The sequence below is a fragment of the Anser brachyrhynchus genome (assembly GCF_964034855.1).
Source record: "Anser brachyrhynchus genome assembly, chromosome: 4".
Lineage (NCBI taxonomy): Eukaryota > Metazoa > Chordata > Aves > Anseriformes > Anatidae > Anser > Anser brachyrhynchus.
The window spans coordinates 15,274,720-15,297,916 of NC_137698.1; the positions used below are offsets into that span (position 1 = coordinate 15,274,720).

General features: G+C 42.6%; 1 protein-coding gene across 3 annotated transcripts in view; it reads right to left on the reverse strand.

Moving 5' to 3' along the window:
- The window catches only part of LOC308194291 (transmembrane protease serine 11A-like), a 37,857-nt gene extending 19,161 nt beyond the window's left edge, over positions 1-18,696 (reverse strand). For 2 of the 3 annotated variants that reach the window (XM_080590001.1, XM_080590000.1), the window contains exons 1-3: positions 17,970-18,696; positions 10,085-10,206; positions 9,233-9,351 (exon numbers count right to left, since the gene is read on the reverse strand). In XM_080590001.1, the coding sequence (XP_080446127.1) occupies positions 9,233-9,351; positions 10,085-10,206; positions 17,970-18,133 (405 nt within the window). In that variant the 5' untranslated portion in view covers positions 18,134-18,696. The remainder of the gene's footprint in view (positions 1-9,232; positions 9,352-10,084; positions 10,207-17,969) is intronic. The other variant, XM_080590002.1, reaches the window with a different exon arrangement.
- Between the last annotated feature and the right edge of the window lie 4,501 nt (positions 18,697-23,197).

Consider the following 23,197-nt stretch of genomic DNA (forward strand, 5'->3'; position numbering starts at 1 on the left):
AGTATTTAGTAGTGGCCAGTAACAAAGACACAAGAAGAGGGCTAAACACTCCCACCTGTACAAACCCAGCCACAAAGGAGATTTCTTCCTTGTTCCTTGCAGCCAGAAGTTTTACACCTTGATGAGCAAGACTTGTTTTTCTATTCTGCCTCAGGTGACTCTGGATCTCATCATTATCCTCTTTTTCTTGTGTCACACCATGTCAGCAGGGCCAGCCCTCTGAGCCCCCGGAGCAACCTACCAAAAGCTTTTCGTGATGTCAGGTTCGGCTGATACACCCTGCCTCCCTGGGACCCAAAAGAAAAGCAAGCTCTGTAAGTGGGTCACGTGCGACAGCGATCACGTTGCTCCACTGTGGGACGAAGCTGACCTGGGCTGGGATTGTTCAGATGTGTAGCTGGGTCTGGAAGTGACCCGGCAAGGTCGGTGTGCCTTGCTTTCTCCCACCACACATGGTTCTGTCACTGCACACAAGGTAAAGATTCATAAAAAAAAGTTCTTCTTAAATCTAGTTTGACAGAACTTGTGCGAGATACTTGCTGAACCCACTGAATTACGCATGTGGGATGTTGAAAGGCATTCGTTAGGTTTGGGAGCAAATCCTCTTGTTGCTCAGTACTATCACTCTTCTGCCTGCCACCAGTTTAGTCCTTCTACAGCTATCTTCATGCTAACACTCTTCCCTTTGCCTTGATAGCTCCTTGGGAAGTAAAGCCTATTATCAATGATTTTTTTAAGTTTTCCAACCATGAATAACTAGAACATGTTGCCTGGTCCAGTGAACCCCTCCAGTACTTTACAGTAACAGTACAACACAAATTACTACTAATCAGTGGGGTTAATTCCCTACCATCGAACTCAGTGGCCAATTTCCAGCACAGTCTGCTGAGAGATCCAGCAGCTGACTGTCACATAGTAGCAGCTTGCTTGGGAGCCTGGTATATCCTCTACCGTTTCAATTGAGGGGTTAGTTGGGAACTCTACCAAGGACTGAAGGAAAAGAGGGCAGGAAGACAGTTGGACAGGGACAGCAAGAGAAGCTGAACCTGGCCCTGTCCTGAACCAGGACGTGGACATAACCATCCTCTTAGAAACAGAGATACCAATTACTCACAGCAGTGGCAACCATAAAGCCCCACTGTTTGCCTGAGGTGAAGAGAATGGACCTGAAAGAGAGGGAGTGTAATAATCTGCAGGCCTCCAGCAAACCAGAAGATCAGAAACTTTCCCATCAGAAACCACACAAAGACAGCATGTGTCATACCCAGCACAGTGGGCAAGGGCAGCGTGATCCTATGCATCTGCAAACATCATCACAAAACTCTGCACAGAGTTTAATCGAGCTCAACTGCTAAAGCTGGGAGGTGAGTAAGCACTGACTGCACTACAATGAGCTCAGCTGGACAGTTCTTTGAGGCATCGGCTGCAATAGAAACAACTGACCACACACAATAGTTCCTAAAGGGATTGGTCTTTCAGATGGAAGAAATTTAGAAAGCTAATACCTGGAAGAATGTCAAGATTTAAAGTATCATGCTCATCCCTAGTGCAACCAATTTGAAAGGCATGTCATGGCATTAGGGTTTCATTATAGCCATGTAATAGCAACAGCTGGAATTAAGGTCACCTGAGTATTCCCATCCCTACTCCCAGCTTTCAATTGTCCGTAATTAGCTCCCTAAAACTTTCACACTGCAACTGAAATTTTGTCCACTTGGGAAAGAGATTTTCCAAAATTTGGAGAGAAAAATCCAAATTTGGATAGAAACCCATCTAGGCCAAAATCCAGAGAAGGTTGGTTGTTTTTCTTTCCCCCCAAAAGTAGGTTTTTCCCCCAAAAAGTTGGTACGAAGTTGAAATACAGGAATGAACAGCTCTTAGGACAAGGCTAATTTATAAAATCTAGGATAGATCTAGGAGAGATCAATAGTCATGTAGTCAGGTTACAAGTGCCCAGATAGCACCAATCACACAAGTACAGTACCGAAATTGGATTCTCCCTCTTGACAACACCATGTTTTAAACAACTACTGTCTCGACCAGCCAGATTTTGATCTCAGTGACACCAGTTCACATCCTGAATCACTTCATTCATTTAATTACCAGTAAACAATGTAGTAATTCTGGATCATGGGTCTATAATTAAGATAAGATTCTACCTTTAATCACACACACTATCGATAACTGCCCTTTATTTCATTTTGAATTCCTTTTTCCACCTCACGTTCACATCCATTTTCCTTGTGCCCATTTTACACCTCTTTATCTTGTCACACACTGGATCTGAATTCGAGTTACTTATTTTGGGGGACGGAGAGTGTCATGGTATGATACTGCAGCCTTTGTACGCGCTTTTTAGACCTTCTGCCTTGATTAACTGGGGGTGGGGGTGGGGAAGAGAAATCATTTTTTATGTTTATTACTTGAGAAAATCTGATGGTATTAAGAAGTTGAAGAATCACTACATATAAGTTAAAGAAAGAAAGATGGATATTAGGCACACTGTTGATGACTGTAGCCATTTCATCCTAGAAATGCTGCTTAGGTAGAACACACTAACAGTTTGAAATCTTACTGGTAGGAAAATCATGAAACAGCAGCTTCATGCACTACACTGCATCAGTGAAAGTACATCATATTTTCCTCTTTTTTTTTTTTTTTTCCGCTCCCTGTGTTACTGTGACCTGTGAAAACAGGAAGAACTGGAAACAAATCAAAACAAGAAAGCACCTAAGTTTTGAAAACAATACAGCATATGCCTCTACCAGCAGTCTTTCTTCCTTTGGTTTCAACGGGAATTTACAAAAAAAAAAAAAAGGTTTACAAGTGAGAAGCAAGTGCTTTCTGTGAGTTATTTCCTCTCTCAGCATACAGCATTCCACCTATGTCTTTAAGACCACACCTGTAGTGCTCAGTGTAGCCTCAACCTCTAATTCCAGCGCCAAATAAACAAGCCATCAAACTGTCATCTTGCCCACTGTCACACTGCCATGTTTCCCACTTGGCTGAATTACCATGGAAAGCTGCTTTCTGCTTTGTTTACAGCCTTGATCACCCATAGAGGGCACCCTTATTGTGTCATGCTAATCCAAGGGCGATGCTTCCACTTTGCAAGTGTTCCCTCAAAATAAAGCTTTCCAAACAGAAGTTGTCAAATACTCTAAATTCATGCTAGGAGTTTTCCTCACGGTGCTCCTTAGAAATATTTTCTACAAAGAAAACAATAATATTGCTTTCATCTTACAACATTATTTTGTAGAAAAAAGGGAAAAAAAGAAGGAAAGTATTGTCAGAAAATCTCTAACTCTTAATTTTTCATTTAAAAAAACTTTTTTTTTTCTGTCTTCCTACTACAGGCATACTTCTAAATAAAAATGCTACCAGTGAAGAACAAGAAAAACTTTCAGTAGAAGTTCTTACCTTTTTGCCTCATGTTAGTACTAAGCAAGTACTTCAGCGATTGTATGCAGTGCCTAGGAATACCCAGGTTTAAATAAGGAATAAAGTTTTAAAATTTGGGACTATATCTGAAAACACTAACAAATTTCTTTTGAAACTTATTAAAAACTTACTTAGTATTTGTCTGAAAAGTCATCAGAAAGATTTGGCTGCTGCAGCTACTATAATTTCTGTGTGATCTATTTTATCTTCAATTTTCTTCAATGTTTCAGGCACTGAGAGAGGAAAAAGATATAATTTACAAGGGCAGGGGCAGTGGGCAGGGAAATAGCCCATGCAGCAAATGAAGCTACATGATACTTGTAGTGACCATTGCTTCAACTTGCTGTTAAAAAAAAAAAAGTCAAGTTAGACTCCTCTGAACTTCAGCACACTCCCTTTCCTGGGACATGCTCAGTTATCACCTGTACATTAGCCCTCACAGCCTGGTTTCCCAGAGCAAATACAGTCTTTAGGACTGTTTCAAAAAACTCCTGGCTTGGGGATCTACTGCTGAATTAACCTCCAGACCACGAGGTATCGATCGAGCAAACCACATGCGTCTGAGCTTTACCTTATCAGCTCCGTGGAAGGTGCAATGATCACCTCGTGTACAGTTCCAGTCAGCTTTGCTACTAGCTCTTGGCTGTAAAGAGACTGTATTTCACCTTCCTCTGTCTCCCAAAAAACACACAGTTTGGCTCCCCAGGAAGACTTGTCTCAGGTCTGTCCCCAAAAAGGCTAAGTGCTATGAGACAGCAGTCTCACCTACGCATTCACTACTGCCAGACCTTTCAGTCAGACTTCATTCATCTCACATGGAAAGCTTAGCCAGTATTGAAGGCTTTGTCCCTGCAGATGGGACTGTAAGCTATTCACAACTCAAATCACGATGATCGAAAGCTTATAACTGGATATGAAGCAGAGAGGCAGCCTTTCAGTTATGAGAAGTGTCCTGCTGAAGAATAATCTGCCAAAAAAGGTTATCAAGAGTTAAAGCTCTATTTTCCACAGTAACGTAAGTGTCTACGCAGGAGTTGAAGGAACGATCACAGAAACTCGAGTACTGTGATGAGGGTGAGTAAAACCTGCGTGTGCCAATGAAACCTTTTCAAGTGCTTACAGATGATCAGGAAAATTCTTTTGTCTCTGGGGATCTCTTCATGGGTGTTGAAGTAGCTTTACGGATTTGGCCTCTCAGCTCTCTCCAACTCAGTTCCCCATCTGTACAGTAGAGACATCAGTGCCTGGGAGCTGGGAGGCTGCAGCGTGCTTTGGTTGGTTGTAACTGGAACGTGCTGAAGCCGCTGAGAACCTGCACTGCACCACTGACGATGCAAAGGATGGAGTCAGCTCCCACTGCATCCCACCAGTGTCTTCTGTGGTGGAAGCAGCTAAGGGCACTGGATTCAGCTAACAAGCCCCATTTGTGGCCACAAAGTGTCAGGAAAGGTGCAGAGCAGCAAAGAGCTACTGGGTTCCAAATGCTGCACTTGACAGTCCTTGGGATTCTTGCTTGCCTTTAGTAGCACAAAGAGCAGGAGATCTGTGTGCAGGGTTGTGCAGGGACCTGCCTGCCCCCCCACTGCTCTCAGAGAAATATGTCAACAGACATCATCTGCCAGGGGAAAAAACTGTCTCCTTCCTTCCTAGCTCCATTACAGGGACTCGTCAACGAGTCCTTAAAACAACCAAGAACAGGCACAGTCATCAGAATCATTCTGAAGCATTTCATGTGGTATTGCAAGTGCGATACGCTGCAGAGCCACTACTTCTAAACTAAAACATCACTGATTAATTTCTATCAGACAGGGCACGTTTCAAGAGCTGTATCCATCAAAAACTTTTCCCAGTGTTTGTAGTTAAGAACACAGAAGATTCTTTGTTCACTTCAAATCACTGAAGCAAGATGTCTGTTTCTAGAAGAGATGTCATGACACAGCATTGAGTTCAGAGGCAAGAATTACTTAAGAAATTCCATGACTTCAGTAGAAACACTGGGATAGACAGTTTTCCAGGGAAAGTGCCTAGCTATCCAGTTAATGCAATCCCCAGCCACTCTGCCCAGATCCAGCCAGGTAGCTTTGTGTTGGTTGTGGATGGTACCAGGAAGGGGGAGAGCCAAGGTACCTTGTGGAGGGGAAATCCGTGACACTCCACTCCATGGCTTGAGGCACTGAGGGTGAGAAAACAAACACCTTGTGTCTCCCCCAGCCACCCCATAGCCAAGGAGGGAGCCACGCTGCACTCCTACAAGAGGAACATCCATTCACCCAACTCACAGCCTGGCTTAAAGTCACACAGGAGCAGGAGAGAGTAGGGGATAGGAAACAGGTACATCTGCAAGTCACTGGTGGGCAGAGTAAAAGCTGATAGTCACTTCTGTTGAGCAACCAGCCATGTATTGAAGGGGCCACATGCTGTGGCTGCTTGGTAGCTATTACTCTCTCATAACTAGACACTTGCCAGCCTTCTGCTGAGGCAACTTCTCTTTAAATGGTTCTTGATAAAGTGCTCGTTTCAAGTCCTCTTCAACACACAACTCCTTCACTTGGTATCAAAGACTGCTTTCCAAATGACCTCCACCTTCCTCCTTGCACACGGGGCAGTGGGTGCTGCTGCCCGGGATCATCCCAGTCACTGAGGTCTATCTAGAGCTGGCTGTCTCAGCTCCTGCTGCACTTTGGGGTCTTCGGATGAAGAAGAAAAGCTTAGGAATAGGGCTTTGGATGTCTCCCACAGATGCTGTTACTAAGAGGGTGGCTAGGGCCTTCAAGACACACTTGGGAAATTCAAAAGCAGAATGAAGAGATTTTGTGCAAGAAGAAAAAACCCCAAGCCTGGTGCAGGAGCTACAGAAAAACAGAGAGTAATGGTCATGTAGGAAAACAGTGGCATCTAAGACAATGCTTGGCCGATCCGCACATAAGTGAACCCACTAGAAAATAGAGGCTACCTGTGGAAGAAGCCATTAAGGCTGAAACTGTGCCCTTTGTACTCAGCTCAAGAGAGACAGGTCTGGCACAGTGCATTTTAGGCTGGGAAGGGAAGAACGACTGGTCCAGCTAGAAAAACAAGGAGGCTCTGGCAGGCTGGAACATCTCTTCCCACAGTGGCATTCAGTCAGTTCTGCTCTTTCAAGAGAAGACAAAGGGAACCCTTACGGCCGCTTGTAGGAAGCCATGCAAGGAGCAGATAGCTTTCATCATCTGTTCCTCAGTCCCCCCAGCTCCACCCCACAATACATTTTCCAGACTTTCCAGTCAGCCCTGCGATGTTGACTGGTGCACTGGCTTCATCAGCTCTTTGGCATGATCTCGCTGCATTCCCTCCGCCTTCAATGAGATAAGAGAGTAGGGAATGTCGTTCGCATAATGGGTGTTACTATTCAGCTGTGGAAACCAAAGCAAACACCAGAATGTTTTCTGCTAGTCCCAAGGAAGGCAAAGGATGACCTCTCTACAGGATCAAAAACATTTTTCCTCGAGAAACACCAACACTCAGAAGAGCTCCTTTCAGGGTTTTTCTGGGGACAAACAAAGGAAGCTTCATCAGGGAGGGATCAGAGAAGGGAACACTCGAAGGGAGTTGCACTAACTCGGGTAATTTGAATGCTTCTGATTATCGGAGATGATTCACTTCTGTTCACTTTGCACCAAGTATTGTGAAAGATGCTGCCTTTATCTGCATTGACTCACTGTTTCACAACATGAGCTTAGGTATCGTTACTACTAATGACAACTGGAAGGCTTGGATATCCAGAACTCTGAACCCAACTGGGTAAGACTACAAAGGATTTTGGTAAAACCAAACACATCAGGAAACATGATTAAAAAAACAAACAAACAAAACAAAACAAAAAACACAAAACAAAACAACACAAAAAAAACCCACAACTCCCTCCACCTCTACTTAAAAGACGGTGTGAAAATGCTGCTGATGAAAATGTAGGTGTTCTGAGACAGCTGTCTGAAGAAGTCAAGAGGATATTTCTGCTTCTACAAAGATTGCTTTGATTTTTAACACCACTAACTGGGTTTTGCTTGGGCAGCATCAGACTTAGAGAGAGAATATTGTTGTTCATTAGTGCATGGAGTCACTTAAAAAAAAAACAACTTATGGACAAATCTCAGTCTCACCTAGCAAAGAACTCAGAAAATTTGAAAGACTGAGGTAGAAGCTAATGCCTGAATTAAAGACCACTTAAAAGAAAAGTCATAGGAATGAGGGAAAGGAAACAGTTCTCTGTCTGCATGTTATGGCATTACTTATCTGGTACAATTAACATGCTCTGAAATTACGTTTCTCACTGCTCAACCAGTATTCCTTCCAGTATTTACTGTCACTACTGTCAGAAGTACTTGACACCCATAAAGGAGACAACGTTTCTAAAACACTAGCTTCTATTCCAGTATCTGAATTAACAGCCAGGTTCAGAGGACATTCTGACTGCACTTGACACTGTATGAAATAACTTCTTGGCTAAAATTGGTGTTTCCTTGCCAAAGGAGACTTTAAAAAAAAAAAAAAGTAATGAAGTGGGAGAAAGGGATTCAACTTTACTCACTAAGTGTTCTTCCTCAAAGCTTTCTCCTTAGTCCCGGCCTTCCTCCCCCCTCAGCAATACATGTCTCCTTGCTCAGGGAGAACATTCCCTCTCCAAGGTCCTATCACAAGGTTAAAAGCCTGCAATTATTAGGTAACAGTTGTCAATTGGTAGCACCTAAGTAAACGCAGCTTATGTAAGACTCTATACACACAGACATGCACCAGAAGCAGATCTTGTGAAAAACAATACAGTCCCTGGTAGGCAAATGGGGCAGAAGGGAAACAAATGCATGAGAGGAGGACAACTCGACCAAGATCTCCAAGGCCCTCAGCAGTGGAGTTGGGAAGAGACGTTAGCACTGATAAATCCTGCTTCTCCAGGACAACGTTCAACACAGCTCAGATTTTGTTATGAACAAATGGCACGTCCCTAAATTAAATGACAGTGGGGAGCAAAGCATTGATTGTCCTATTAACTGAGTATCTGTGCAAGGTTGCTAAACAGGAGGTAGGAGATATGTATCAGACCCTAATGAATGAAATACAAAAAGATACAAGCACAATCACATGCTTATGGCTGTAAAGAGCTGAACTCTGTAATTATCATCTGTGGGGAAGTGTCTCAAAGAGAAAACAAGAAAGGAAATTGCAATGTATCTATTTATTTCCATAGCTACTGTATGAGCACCCTCTACTATTTGTAGGAGAGTTTCCCAACAAAACATACCAAAGGAGCAGGAAAAGGACTTGTGTATTGTTTTCTCAACATCAGCAGCAGCCTGACAGATAACGCTCCCCACCCCGTAAAGGAGAGGGTGTAAAAGCATGCTTTCCTTAGAGACAGCAGGGTAGCAGGAAAGCCAGCAAGCAGTGCCAGGTAGCTAGCTATATGGTAGGGGAGGAGGGAACTAATTTGGAGTCTGATGAGCTCTGTCAGTATAGGCTGGTCTCTCGTGTGCCTGATGCTGCATATATACACGTGGAAGTGCATACAGCAGACAGGCTGGGGAAGGAGAAGGCACAGAAATGTTTCTTGATGTAAGAGGAAGCCGAGAATATTGCAAATATCTACTAAATGGGCTAAAACAAGTGGATTTGGTCTGCCAGGTATGAACACGACTCCCATGTTATCCATTGCCCATGTCTGCTAACCATGGGGGGTCAAGATGCACCAAAGGCTCGTGATCTATTCACATTATCATCACACAGTCCTTAATAAAGGAAAGGCACAACAGTCCCAACTTACCAGTCTCTCAACCCTCTCGCTCAGGTCTCTAAACTTCCCTGAGGTCTGTCTGGACAATTCATTACTGTACCGGATATTGCTGATTTTTACGTTGCCGCTGTAATAGAACAGCTTCTGATCTGCAAGGGAGAGAAGAGGAACAGGCAATACTCACAATGCACCGAGACCCATGAACTTACAGAAGGGTCTGGGGCTGACTGCATAGATGTCCGTGGAGTGGTTGACCTGTACCCAACCCATTCAAATAAAAATTCTGAAAGCTGGGAACGCAGGAACAAGAAATCATTTCTGTTGGGTGGGCTGTGCCAAGTAGTAACAAAAAGCCCAGTTTCTCCAGCAGTTACTTTTCTGACTGACCAGTAGTACATGCACACAGAATCACAAGTAGCATCCTCCTGGTCAGCTGCCTTTCTTCCTGGCCCACTTATCCACACAGCACTGAGCACTGGCATGCAACTGCTGGGGATCAGGGCAGGGGAACGGGGAAACACCATGGGTAGAATCAAGCGGGAGGCTTAGCTTGTCACTCGCTTAACAGAGGCCAGAAGGCTCATGTGTTGACCTCATCACAGAAGTAGATCATGAGGAAGACATGAAAGGAGTGAAAGCGAGTGAAAGGCAACAGAAACCACAGCCCTAACCACCCTGCACAGAAGGAAATGCTCCTGAGAAGAGATCTACAAAGATGCTAAATGAGGATGGAAAGAGTGATAGAGAAGACAGTGGATTTTCCCCAAATAAGCTTTGGTTAGACTGATGGAAAACAAACTCCCAGCACTGTGGACCTCAAATAGCACAAGAGAGATGCACTTAACAGAGTAACAGAAGAGTGGTAAGTTCTGTAAAACTTACCATATGCCAGAAAATAAACTAGGAGACCAATGGTGATGGCTGCTGCCACTGCTGTTCCAATAACAATTAGAGCAATTTTCCAGGGCTCGAGATGTCTTATTTTGATGGCTGGCTGATGAATTCTGAAAAAAAAAAAAAAGGAAAAAATAAATATCTAAGAGGTGCTTTTCAATTAAAAACAAACAAAAAAACCACAAGATGCAGATGCTAAAGTTTTCTCCCTTGGTATAAGCTGATTCTTCCCACAAGTATTAAGTGACTTCTCACCCAACACCCTTAAAAATGAAACCATGACTCAAGGCTATTTTGAAATATATGCTGACATATGCCAAGAGCCACAGAAAACAGATGCAGGTGTTTCGTTTGTTTGTTTGTTTGTTTTAATGGCTCAATTAAATAGGTGTCCCACTAAGGACTTTCCTGACTGGAAATTTCCAAGAATAAAACTGTTATTCTCATTCTTCAGCTAAGTGAACTCTTGTACAGCAATGTAAGCAGCTTTCAAGAGGTTAAACAAGTCAGTTATCACAGACATACTAGTGCCTTTGCTCCTTAGTGCAACAAAACTGGAAAAAAAACCCATCCCCTTCATTTCTATAGTACGTATTTATGCATTACCCAAGCTGTTCGGTTTATTTCAGCATGAAAAGCAGGGCTGGACACACACACACACACACACACACAAAAAAGACAAACAGATTTTGGAGGAACAGCGTGTGCTTCCTGTTTTACTCAGGCCAAATCCAAAAAGAAAGGTAAGCATGGTACTAAGCAGTATTAGCTGAAGGGATGGAATGACAGGGAAGGGGGCAGGGACATGTGAGCAGACAAGGGAACACAGGTAGAAAGCCTAGCCGGATACTTCTCTCTGCTGTGCTCTTAATTACACAGGTGCTAATCCAAATTAACACAGTGCAAGTCAATAGGTCAGTATGATATTTAAACAAATCTGCCCCCAAAAGTTTATTTAGAGCAAATTCTGCCTTTGGCTATGAACTCAAAGACATCTTAAGATCCCATGAGCCATGTTTTCTATGATGTTATCAGCCATTACAAAATACAGAACAGGAAGGAAGAGTTTTTGGCAAAGAGTCATTCCTACTAGAGCCACCCACCTCACTCATGCTAACATGCACACCTCCAGCTCCACGTACAGCTAGAAAACAAGACTACAGGGACCCTCTCCTGAGGGTATGAAGGGATCTCAGTGAGTTCCCACATTCGTAACAAGATAATATAGCTCACTTCTGGAACACCTCATGAGGCATAATTTAAATACACTAGAGTTCATTCCTCCTATACTCTAAAACAGCTTATTAAACTCTCATCTCATCTGGTTTTCTTCAAAATGAATCTGTAGATCCACAGCAGAAAAAAATAACACCAAAATGAAACGGTTGTGTTAAGAGTTTGGTGAAGAGCAGCTCCAACATTATTTCTGAGCCTAGTGCATGGAAGTTCTCTTAAAACACTAAATGGAGAAATGAAGAATATGTAGGTATAAATGGTTAGGGCTTTGTCTCATTAACAAGAACATTTAGGAAATAGCTCGATACAGTAACTGCCTTTGATAATTGAAGAGACTTTGGCTGGTCAATCTCTGTAGCATCTTTTCCTCACGCCTCATGTTACCCTGTTTTTCAAGCCACACATTTCTAGACTGATTGACCAATGGGCTCACAAGTGTTCAGAGTCAGATACAGAAAAATATAGGAAACTGCCTCTAACTTCCTCATAAACTGATCTTTCTTTCCAAGGGACAACTATCTCAGTTATTGGAAAGCAAATAGGAAATGGGATAAAATAAAATAGGGATAATTTAAATATTTTGAGAAGAGATTTCATAAGCACTTTGGTCAGAAAATTGATTAAAACAAATCTAAGAGAACCACACCTTAACATCTCTAGTACTACTACATTTGCTCTCTCTGTTTATTTAAAACATAAAGCCAGAGTAATTTAACTAAACTTCCAATGATCACTCACCGCTGTGGTGCCTGGAATCTGGTCTCCATGGAGAACATTCATTTATGGGGGTAGCCCTTATAGATGTGCTACATGAAATCAGGATCTAACAAGACTCAGCTTATTGTCTGAGAGGTCTCAAAGCCCTAGTGGGTGTAGCAGTAGCTCTTACCTTAGTTCATTAAGTGAGTGGCAAGTTCAGCTTTAGTTTATGCTTTTTATTTTTTCCTGTGCGGTGCCAGGAGTTGGACTCGATGATCCTTATGGGTCCCTTCCAACTCGGGATATTCTATGATTCTATGCAGCTAATAGTCAAAACTAAGACATTCTGTCTTCTGCATGGACAATGTGTTTTGCAAATATTTCTACAATGCTTGCAGTGAGACTAAGTCGCAAAAAAAAAAAATCAAAAAAACCAACAACAAACAAACAAAAAAACACAGCTAACTTGACACGACCTACTCACATTCATTATCTTAGTTTCATTTAAAAAAGCAATTGCCTTCCTCAAACTTCACAGAAGGAAAAACACTTAGAAGGTCTTTCAGCTATAACGATCCTGGCAGAGCCCCAGACCAAAATGCTGGGTTTGAGAAGCCCATTTAAAAGGCTGAATGCCAACTCCACACCACAGCAGGTGAGTGAGAAGAAGTAACTGCCTATCGTATCAGTGAAAGAATGGTATCAGACCAGAAGTAACATGGCTGGGACACAGTTACAGAGAGAGAACGTTCTATATATTACAAACTTTTTCAGCATTTTTGTGTAAACATTTTTATTTTTTATATCCTTATTCTTAATTTCTTCCCTTTTGTGTTCCATGTAGTAAACACAAGCCTCAGTCCACAACAGTTACTTATATGTGTAATCTTACTCACTATATGACTTCCACTGAATTCATGAAACCTCTCTGAGAGCACCATTTCATCAGGCTCTAAATTGAACAGCTTCTTAACTGACTAAATTCAACAAATACATCATAGAAAGTCACTTAATAGAGGTGGGATTGTTTGGGGAAAAACTGAGATGTCTTTTTCCCCTTTTTTTCTGAATAAATGCTTCCCTTTCCTTTTAAATAAAAGCATGAAAGGACTGTTAAAGACTTGCTCTCCATCACTAATTTGTTCTAAAGCCAAAACTTTGTTTAAAAAAAAATGTTATGACTAGAATGTCCCTGATTAGGCTGTTTGGCTAATCTGTACAAACTGGATACTTCTCCATTTGAAAAGATGCGTGGACTGAATTTCAAATCCAGGTTTTCAAAGATCTGTGTTGGAGACAAAAGCACAGAGCTTGCTGGGCTGATACTTGTCCATTTCCACTAGGTTTGAGTTGTATTGCTGCTCTGCTCTGTCTCCTAAGGTTCATTCCTCAAAGATTAATTATTACACAATGGGACGTTGTCAAATGAAAAGTGAGACAGTACTTGCAGGGATTCAAGACACGTGAGAAGTAACTATCCCAAAACTGAAATAGCTTTGATTCACATGACCAAGAGCTTGAACACTGCAGAGAGCTGATACAAGTTCAATGGCAGGAAATTATGTTCTCAGGTCAAGAGTCAAGCAGTCTCTGCTAACCCCTTGGGAACTACCTGTTCAACAGAGAAGGAACAGGGAGTGTAACAGAAATACACAGCAGGATTAAAAACCCTACAGCAGCAGTCAGTAGTTTCCTCCAGGAGAAACGGAGATTTTAAGCCTGAGCCAAAAATCAGCTGAAAATCTCCCACTGACCTCACTGGGTTTTCTGTTAGGGTCCCTTCTGCTTGCAGCCTTCATGGTCCTGCCCTCTACCTCAGTACAGTAATCTTAAATACACCGCAGTCAGGGACTGGGTTTCATCCCTTGGCAAAAGGTTGTTTGCCAATTCCAGCTTAAAATTTGTCTGATTAGGAAGAGGAGTGAAAAGTTTGCTGATAAGGAGAAACAAACAAACAAACAAAAGATGTAAAATTGTCCACATTAGCATAACAATTTCATTTGGTTGTTTTGTTTCCTAATAATTCCTAACAATTTAGTGGCTTTTTCATCTGGCGTTCTGCTGGTTATTTTCCTAGAAATGTCCACTGAGACTTCCTGAGTGGTGGTGGGTGATTTGAAGGGACACATTTTACATCAGTGTTTGGGCTCCCCCCATCATGAGCACAAAGCAGCCCCCAAGAAACCTCTTCCTGAATAAGAAGCCCACACCAATAAACACAAAACCAGAGGGATCCCTCCCCCTTATAAATTTTAAAAGCCACACATGGCAAGGACACAGTGGTCAGCTAGTTGTCTGTTGACTTTCATTAACAGAGGGGTATCAAAAAAAAAAAGTTTCAACAATTTAAAAATCTTATCTAATACCCTAACTAGTTTCTTATGGATGCCATTTAATAAAAGTGTCATAAATACATTAAATAAACCATTCACATACTTGCCTCAGTACAGCCTGAAACTGCTAATTTAGGAAAGAAATAGCAACTCTTCCACATCTCGGAATTAAAGTTCACTTCTTCCAAAGGAGCAGATTTAAAACCCTCTCCAGTGAGTCAAACCTCCTGCTTCAGAGGGAAAGCCCTTGCCAGGGAAGAACGCACGCTCTGACGCTTGTGAGAATTATCTGCCCTCCATTAGCTGCTGTGAACTTCAGATCAGAGCCTGTGTCTAGCTAAGTCAGCACGCACTGTGAAACAGCACAGGCCTCTGCTTCAGCATGCAAGCACCAGCAGCGTCTGCAAAAGAAAGTTGTTGACATGACAGTGCAACTACCAAACCCAAAACAGCCACCTAGAAGTGATGTTTTCTTGTGGATTATCAAATGTCTTTCATTTATAGTCCTATAAAAGAAGCTTAGGCAGGCAGATTTTCTCTATAGTTTTAAAATGTCTGATATTTCATTCCTATTTAAGATGCTTTGAGGAAAATTGATGAAAAGTGTTTTATCAGCCTTAGTAATAATTGCTCTTCTGCCTTCGTGATTGTGTGCATCTGCAACAGCTTATATCCACTGAGAATCTGGCCCAAAGTATCCAGCTTTTCATGTAGTTTGGAAGCTTGCATTTCTGGCTGAATAATAGGTTTTTCTCTATTTTATAGCTTATATACAGTAAAAAGTTGCTGGTCTGGGCAGATAAACAGTACGATGCTGTAATCTAGCAAAGTTTTTTCACTGAACAGAGATGGACAAATTTCTTCACAGGAGAAACCCTGATGAAATCAGAGAAGACTCCTTAGGCAAGAGATTCAGCTGAGCCCAGGGCAATTTTCCAGTGACAGAGAAATTTAGCAATTCCCATGTTCTTTTCCGTATGAAACCTGTCCCTGTTATCATCAAATCTGTCCACAAACTACATGAAGTTGTCAGATTGTCTAGTATCGGAAGCATGTCAAATTAAGCCATCCCAAGGTTTGTGTTAACAAGACTTCATTGAGAACACAGATCTCTGTAACTAAAAATACAGAAATGGACAAAGTATGTGATGGAAACAGAATGAATTAAAGGCTTACAGTTGACCCAAAATGCACTGACCCAAAATAGATTGCCTGTGAAAAACTTAACAGAGTAAGGCACTTCTGCAACACCCTCTAGTAGGAACAGCAGAGGCCAGAAACGCAGCTGAGCTTACACTGGGGCTTGCTCAGGTAATGAAGATGACCAGATTTTAATACCCAGGATTAAGTTCTTCATAATTTTGTTTTTCTGTCTGAAAAGCTCAGAAACTGAGGGAAAGTGGCAAGGAAACACAAATGGTACCAATTCTGAAGTCATCAAATTAGTTCTGGCATATATCAGAACTTCACTACAGCTTCTGGAATCAGGGTCTAGACCGGAGCACACAAACTGAGCAGAGTAAGTTTGTTTGATACCATGCAGGAACATCTACCTCCTGCAATAATCAGGCACAACTCCCACTAATACCAATGGAACATGACTGTCCTTGCACCAGGGCTGGTATTCATTTCCTGCTACACCTCAACAGTCTGTAATTTACACTTATTTTGCCCACCTACCGGATGACAAATTGGTGCAAGTGGCACTGCATTTCCACCTACATATTCACTTTTAGACTAACATATACAGCACCAGTTACTCTACAACTTACCCTGCCAGCGCACAAGATCTTCACAAGGAAGCTGTGGTAAGTCGCTGCTCCCCAGACCACAGGGCACAGCACGATGTGAGAGCGACAAGACCAACTAGGCTGTCCACTCCACCCTGTTCTCCTTAGCAGCTTTGCTTTCTGAAGGATCTTATGGAACACATGTTCCAGCTTAGCTCAAAATGCAGTAAAAAGGGACATCTTGGAGCTGGATAAAGTTAACACTGAAGTAGTACTCTTATTATAGACTAAGGCACAGTGTGATGTGCTCAAACAGCAAGGTTCACAGGTGAACACTCAGACCTATATCCCTGGCCAACAAAGATATCTGGACATTTAACAAGCTACATGGGCTCTTTGATTAAGACCAGTCTCCATCCTTTCTGAAATGTGTAAATATTTAGTTATCCAAGACAGATTTCCCCCACGTAAGATTTTACAACAATCTAATCAACTATTTAAACAACTAAATCCTTTCCTAAACAGGAGGCAACCAAACTGGACTTAGATGTTGTTTAACTACTGTCTAGCACACTGTTATTAAAATGATTTACACCACTGTTGATATAAACAAGACATAGCAACTAGATTTCCATCTAACTAGAAAAAGGAATAGCTTTTCAGTTCTGCTATATACAGAACCCTCACTTATACACCTTTATATAACATGCACAAAGTGATTTCTTCCTCACTGACTGTCAGAGCAGCACAGTTTTAAAGGTATGGATGTTGAACTGGCAGCGGGATCTTTGAGTGTTGAGTACCACAAGCTGAACTCATTCTTCTCCTGACAAAGTCAACACTATATTGACTAAAACATTGGAAAAAGAGAAAAACACTTAAGTGTGCAGAAGGAATAAGTTCTGTCAATCCAGCAGCAAAGTTTCCATGAATTCAGGAGCCAGTGTTAAACAACAAACTACAGGCAGCTCACTCTACATTTACAATTGGATCCCTACTCTGATCTAAGAGATCATAGTAGAACACTGTGGCTGGGAGGCTTCTTTTTGTAAAAATACTCTGAACTTTCCAGCAATGTCTTTGACATTAAGTTACAGTAAAACAAAACTAAGAATATCCAGCATCTCTGACTGCATAAAATGTTTTCAAATACAAAACACCTGGTCACTATCCTCAGAAACTGTGGCTTCTTCTTTAAAAGTTCTAGCAACAACCTTTAACAATGAACATTTCATGGGCACCTTCTCCTTATGTAGCTATGCTGTCTTTGCTGTTTTAACTGGGACCCTTTGCACAGCTTGAGGGAAATAATATTGCACCTAGACCTGACCAAAAGGCATGTTTTCCCAAAATCATCTTGTTAAAATTTGATTTTGACACAAAAGTTTCCTGGATTCTGCACTGCTGCAATAAAATCCTGCTGGGGGCAGGATAAGACAATTACAGAGGGAAAGATAAGCGTCAACTTAAGCTATCATATCAACTCTCTAAACAGAAGGCAAATCTTTGTGCTCCTGGCCATGCTAAGAAAGGATTTTCCTCTGCAGTTCTCTCTCCAGCCACACATTGTTCCTTTCATTCAAACCAATCCCCCAAATCTCCCCTTCAGCCTGCAACTTACTGTTTAGTGTCCCCTCCATTTATTGCCCCGTTTCAAGTTGCAAATTTAGGGTGGGTCCATGATGTACTCTACTTCTAAAAGGATGAAGGGAGGCAGAGATACAATGAGGGCTGAGAGCAGGAAAGGCAGAGAACAGCAATGTCTTTTCTTGACCTATGTATGTCCTTCACTTCCTGAAGCTCTCCCATAAACGATATCCCCTACTAACATTACACCTCCAAATAAAACTTGCTGAGTTAAAACACACCACCTACTTTTGAAGATCCCATGGTAGGTCCCGGTAGGTCTGGTAGCCTTTCTGACCTCCAACCACAGTTCGACTGAAGTCTGGACTGCGTAGCGAATGCTGCTGGAAAATGCAGGAGTCGCATTGACTGGTGTGACGGGAAGGGAAAGGTGTTGAGTGAAGATCCTTCATTGAGGCACGGCTGGCGCAACACCCAGCACCCTGTGGGTTATTGCAAAACGAGAGAGCGAACTTCGGAATAAAAACAAACAGAGGTAAGCATGGAGTCGATAAGAAGACTCTAACTTGATCAGCTCAGCATCAAAGAACTCCCCAGGCAGAGATGGATGGGGCAGATAAACCGGCCCAGGCAAGAAGACTTGTTCCTCACCACAGCAGAACAGGAAGTGTGTTAAGTTTCCCTTTCCTAGCACTCCCTTTCTGTCCAAATTGTGTCCTTACAGCAGGCCTTCGCCTGACTGGCAGCACCTTCTACCATAGACTCACTGTAAAAGCCATAAGGGAGAGTCACCGCACTGTCCGCACTTCAGTCACCCGCCTCCTGAGATGGCCAACACAAAGGCCCAACACAAAAACAAACACAGACATAAACGGCTTGGTCAGCCAAGCCGCATCTCCCTCAGTGCTCGCTCTTCCACAGCCGTCCTGGACTCCCTTGGCATCAGGGACATGACAACTATAAGTATCCGGCCTCCTAATTACACGTTAGTCATGTAATGGTTGGCACAACCCCGCCTGTGGAAAATGCTTACTCTGTGAAAAGGGCCACCAATCTCCTTGGAATTCACTTCTCCCAGCACAAACCTGGTTCTTCAGAGCCAGCTGGAAGGGGAAAAAAATGGATATTCTCTGGTGAGAGATTCGGCACTTACATCTAAATCCCCAAATGAAAATGGAAAATTACCAGAATCCAAACTCCTTGCTTCTGGCCTTTGATGCACTTGGGTTTTTGCCAAAAAGTTGGAAGCATTTGTTTTTTCAGTGAAGTATCAGGAATCCAGTCACTTTCATGGGAACACTCATTCACAAAATCCTCAGTAACAGAGGGGTAGAAAAAACAGAAGGATGAAATTTTCATCTAGTCACACATAGTCCCTTTCCCTCTTTCCCCAGAAAGGTCCACTCACAAGCACTTCAACATGATTTGAGGAACAATTGTCTGGACAACTCATTTCTGAGACGGTGGGAAAAGCTGAGTGCTGCTGCACTGCACCTCCTGTTTCTCTCGCTGTTTTTTTTTTCCCCTTGCTTTGGTCAAGTCAACTGCTTTTTTGGCTTCTCTTATCTCCCTGTAGAAAGGGCATTGCTGCAGTTACCTACCTTATATGAGTGAATAAATACAAAGTTACTGTGTACTAATATCCTCCTTTGGACCTTCTCTTCCCGCACAGCCCCACTATTTTCTTTTTCAAGGTCAATAACCGCCCCCCCCCCCCCCCCCAAAAAAAAAAATTATGAAGAGAAGTACCAGCTTAAAAGGAAACTCCTGCTCCATAGAAAAATATGCAACATCCACAGGAACTCCAGCACTCCAACTTTACAAACCAATTCAATCCAGAATTTATGACAATATGTTAAAATCGTCTGGTTTAACTTTTTTTTTTTAAAAAAAATACAAGTTATGATCACAAAATCTGTCATCCTTTCAAAATACACACTCCTAGAACAGAAAAGGTTTAATTAAGCTTGGGATGTAACCCAAAGAAGCATGTAGCAATTTCTTCCCAGAATGGTCAGTCTGAGGGTGTGCACAGTGGCCTGGTCACAGAGATAAAAGTTAGCAGCATTGTTAGCAGGTTATAAACATTAACTGCTTGATTAGTATTTGAAGACCACAAATAAGGTGCTCTGCATAGCTAGGCCAAGCACACTGGGCAAAGGTGGCCCTTGAAGTCTTGACAGAGTAAGATGCATAGAATTTTCCCTGATGTGCCTACAAGTGCAAAGGCCAACTCTACCCACCTGGGTCAAGAGAAAAACAAATCCCAGCAGAACAGGTCTTTACTTCAGCAAACAGTGGGAGCTTGAAGTAAAACTCACTCAGGAACATGGGTTCTGCAATGAGATTTCTTGGAGAGGAAGAGCATTCACTAGAAGAACACCAGGTTGCGAAGGATCTCTGGAGGTACTGCTAGAGGAAGTGTCATGGACAACAAATAAATGAACTGGTAATTTTCAAAGCTCATCTCCAGAGGACAGACCTTCTTCCTGCTGTTACTGTAAAGCATGAACAATAGAGATAGTCCAAAAATAGGATTTGGATTTTTCGGATCAATAATTTTTTGCAATTTGCCTAACAACAATTAAAGTAGGTTGCTTTTGTTTTCAGATTAATTAGCCATTAAAATAAATTGTCCTGGAAAACAGTGGAAAATAAGGAAATATTCCTGCCTGCATCAGAACATACAAGAGCCATTTACACATACTTGTCCACGGGAACAACGGTACAGACAGGCCAAGAAAAGACAATCATTAAGGAACAATATTCTTCACAATAAATTAGCAAATTGCAAAGTGCTTATTATTGGGGAGTTATTCAGTAAGCAAAGTCAGTAAGTAGTATTTTTGGTTAATAGTAGGGAAGCAATACAGAAACTATCTATCAAAGCATAGGGTGGAAATCAGACAATGTGGGCGCACGGGATTTTGTAAATGAAAGTGTAAAAAGATGTAATAACGATTCCATCCATTTAACCCTGCAAAGTCAGCCCAGCCAGTCAGTCTGCTTGCCTAAGAGTGGTAATAACAGGCTGCCTTGGTTTATGTTTGCGTACTCACACAGGCTGCATGGCTGTAGAGACAAAGGATACCTTGAGAGATGGCCACTGGCCAGCCCCAAAGCAATAACATCTTTGGAATTTATAAGCAAAGATGTTTTACATAATTGCCTACCAGTTACTCAACCTGAGCTATGAATTTTAGATCATGTATCGTGCCAGTCATTACTTTTCCAGTGAGAAGTGGATGTTCCTGCCGGCGATATTCAACAGAACTGACAGAAGCACTGTTAAAGTGCACAGCACCAATCAACCTGAACTAATTAGACCTGCTCTGAGCAGGGGGTTGGACAAAGACCTCTGGAGATCCCTTCCAATCTAAATTATTCTGTGAGCACCTGAAAAGGCCAAATGGGTCTACTACAATGGAATTCTATCCTTGGAGATGTCCACTCATTTTCCATCAGCTCATTTTGACAGCTCGGTTGAGGCTTCAAGACCCCCCCATCCTGAAAATATGAAAGCATCTTGCATTTCACTTCTGAAATTCAAGGGAGCTCTAAATGAGATGCATTTCTTTATACTTACCTTCAGCTAGACACGCTACGCACCACCTCTCCTGCTTTTACAAAAAAAAAAAAAAAGTTTACTATAACATCCTTTCTTTGGCACCTGAAATTCCCAGCCATGGCTTTTAATAACTGGTAAGTGGAAGGATGGAACGATTCTCCAGCTCAAATGTCAGGGCTGGGAGAGAAGCCAAGTCCTTTATCTTGAGCCATAAAAAGTCACTTGAGGCCAAATTTTAACACGTGCCCCTGCAGTTTTGAGATCCTGAGCATGTAGAGGCTCTCAGATGTTATAGCCATGGCCTCAAGCCCTGCAGTATGCTAGATCGTGCCCTGGTTGGTTTCCAAACAGTCCCTCTTTCCAGGCCCTTATAACAGAAACTGCTACACCCGTCTAAGTAGCAGACAGAAAGGCCAGCCCACAATACTGACAACGCCCTTAGACAACAGAAATCCCCCACTTCCAGTGTCATTAAGAAAGAATTCATAGCCTGTCACCCCATTCAAGGCAAAAAGGTAGCACACATATATGTACCTGTCCTCTGCAGCTGCCCAGCCAGAGCTTCTGCTTGGTACAGAGGAACAGGCCAGCCCACATCTCGTTCCTGGGGTTACCTAAAATCAGGCCAACAAGCATCTCTAGCTACCCACCACACAAATCCTCCTCTCACGGTCATCTACCAAGCATCTACCAAGAGACATGAGGTCTTTATATGGCTCGACTAGGCCTACAAAGAAATAAGGTACACTGAGATAAAAAAAATCCGCTATATCCTTTACAGGTACTGCCCAAATTAAACATAAGATTGTAATTTTAGGCAGCAGAAGTGCTGAAAAGACTTACTGGGAGCACTGATGCAGATTGATGCTGCAGGCCTGTCAGTGGTCAGGAGGCATTTGTATAATGCCCTCGCTAACATGCTTTAACTTTTGGTTAGCCCTGAAGTGGTCAGGCAGTTGGCCGTGGTGATCCTTGTAGGTCCCTCCCAACTGAACTATCCTATTCTGCTCTCTGAAGGTGATATGCTCAAAACAAGACTTCTCTTGTGTCTCTATGTTCCCAGAAAATGGCTAGCTTTGATTTGATTTCATTCTAGTTTTTACCAGCTAATTTGCCTACTGGAAGCCAAACTGCGTCTGCCTCTTTGAAATGCTTTCTGCCACAGCTATTATCTGTGCCAGGTGACTTTGCAGAAGCATGCAGGACCCACGCAAGACTGTGGTTCTTGTGAACAGTTGCCTGCCTGATGCATTGTATGCTGCATTAGCTTTTGAGGCTTCACAGGCTACATCAGACATAATGAGTATCAAGCCCATGAAGTCTGTCCTGCAGCCATTTCAACTCTGGCTAACCTTGCAGTCAGGGTTTAGAGGACAAGTCACTTTGAAGGAAAAACTCAGCATGCTTCAAGCAGGACTGCTCAGCACCAAAATTAAGGTCCCACTTTGCAGCAGTGCATATGAGAGCTCCCTCTTGGGTAACCTGTTCTCTGCCTAGGTTGCACAGAAGGGCTAGTTTTCCCCTCCATGCCCTACTATTTTCATTGATTACTCAATTAGTGGTAACAGTGCCAGACAAGGTGGGGACAACAGTGCCAGGTACTGCATCCTGGTGAAGTTCCGTCCATCAGCATGCAGATGGCCTGGTGTCAGCTGTCCTCAGCTTGTCTTGCTGGAGCACTCACCTGCCACAGAAACCATTGGGGGGCAGTCAGCTAGCCTGAGTACCATAAACAGTCTAGTCCAAGCCTCCTGCTCAAAGCAAGAGCAACCAGACCATCTGGGACACAGTCTGTCCACTGGGAACGGATGATCTCAGTAACATGTCCCTTTGGTATGCAGGTCATCTGGCCTGGAGTGCCAGACTGTCTGGGTCACTCAAAGGTTGCAGACTGCAGGTGACCCCAAGAGTCTGAGGAAGGTCAGATACATGACAATGGCGGGCAGCT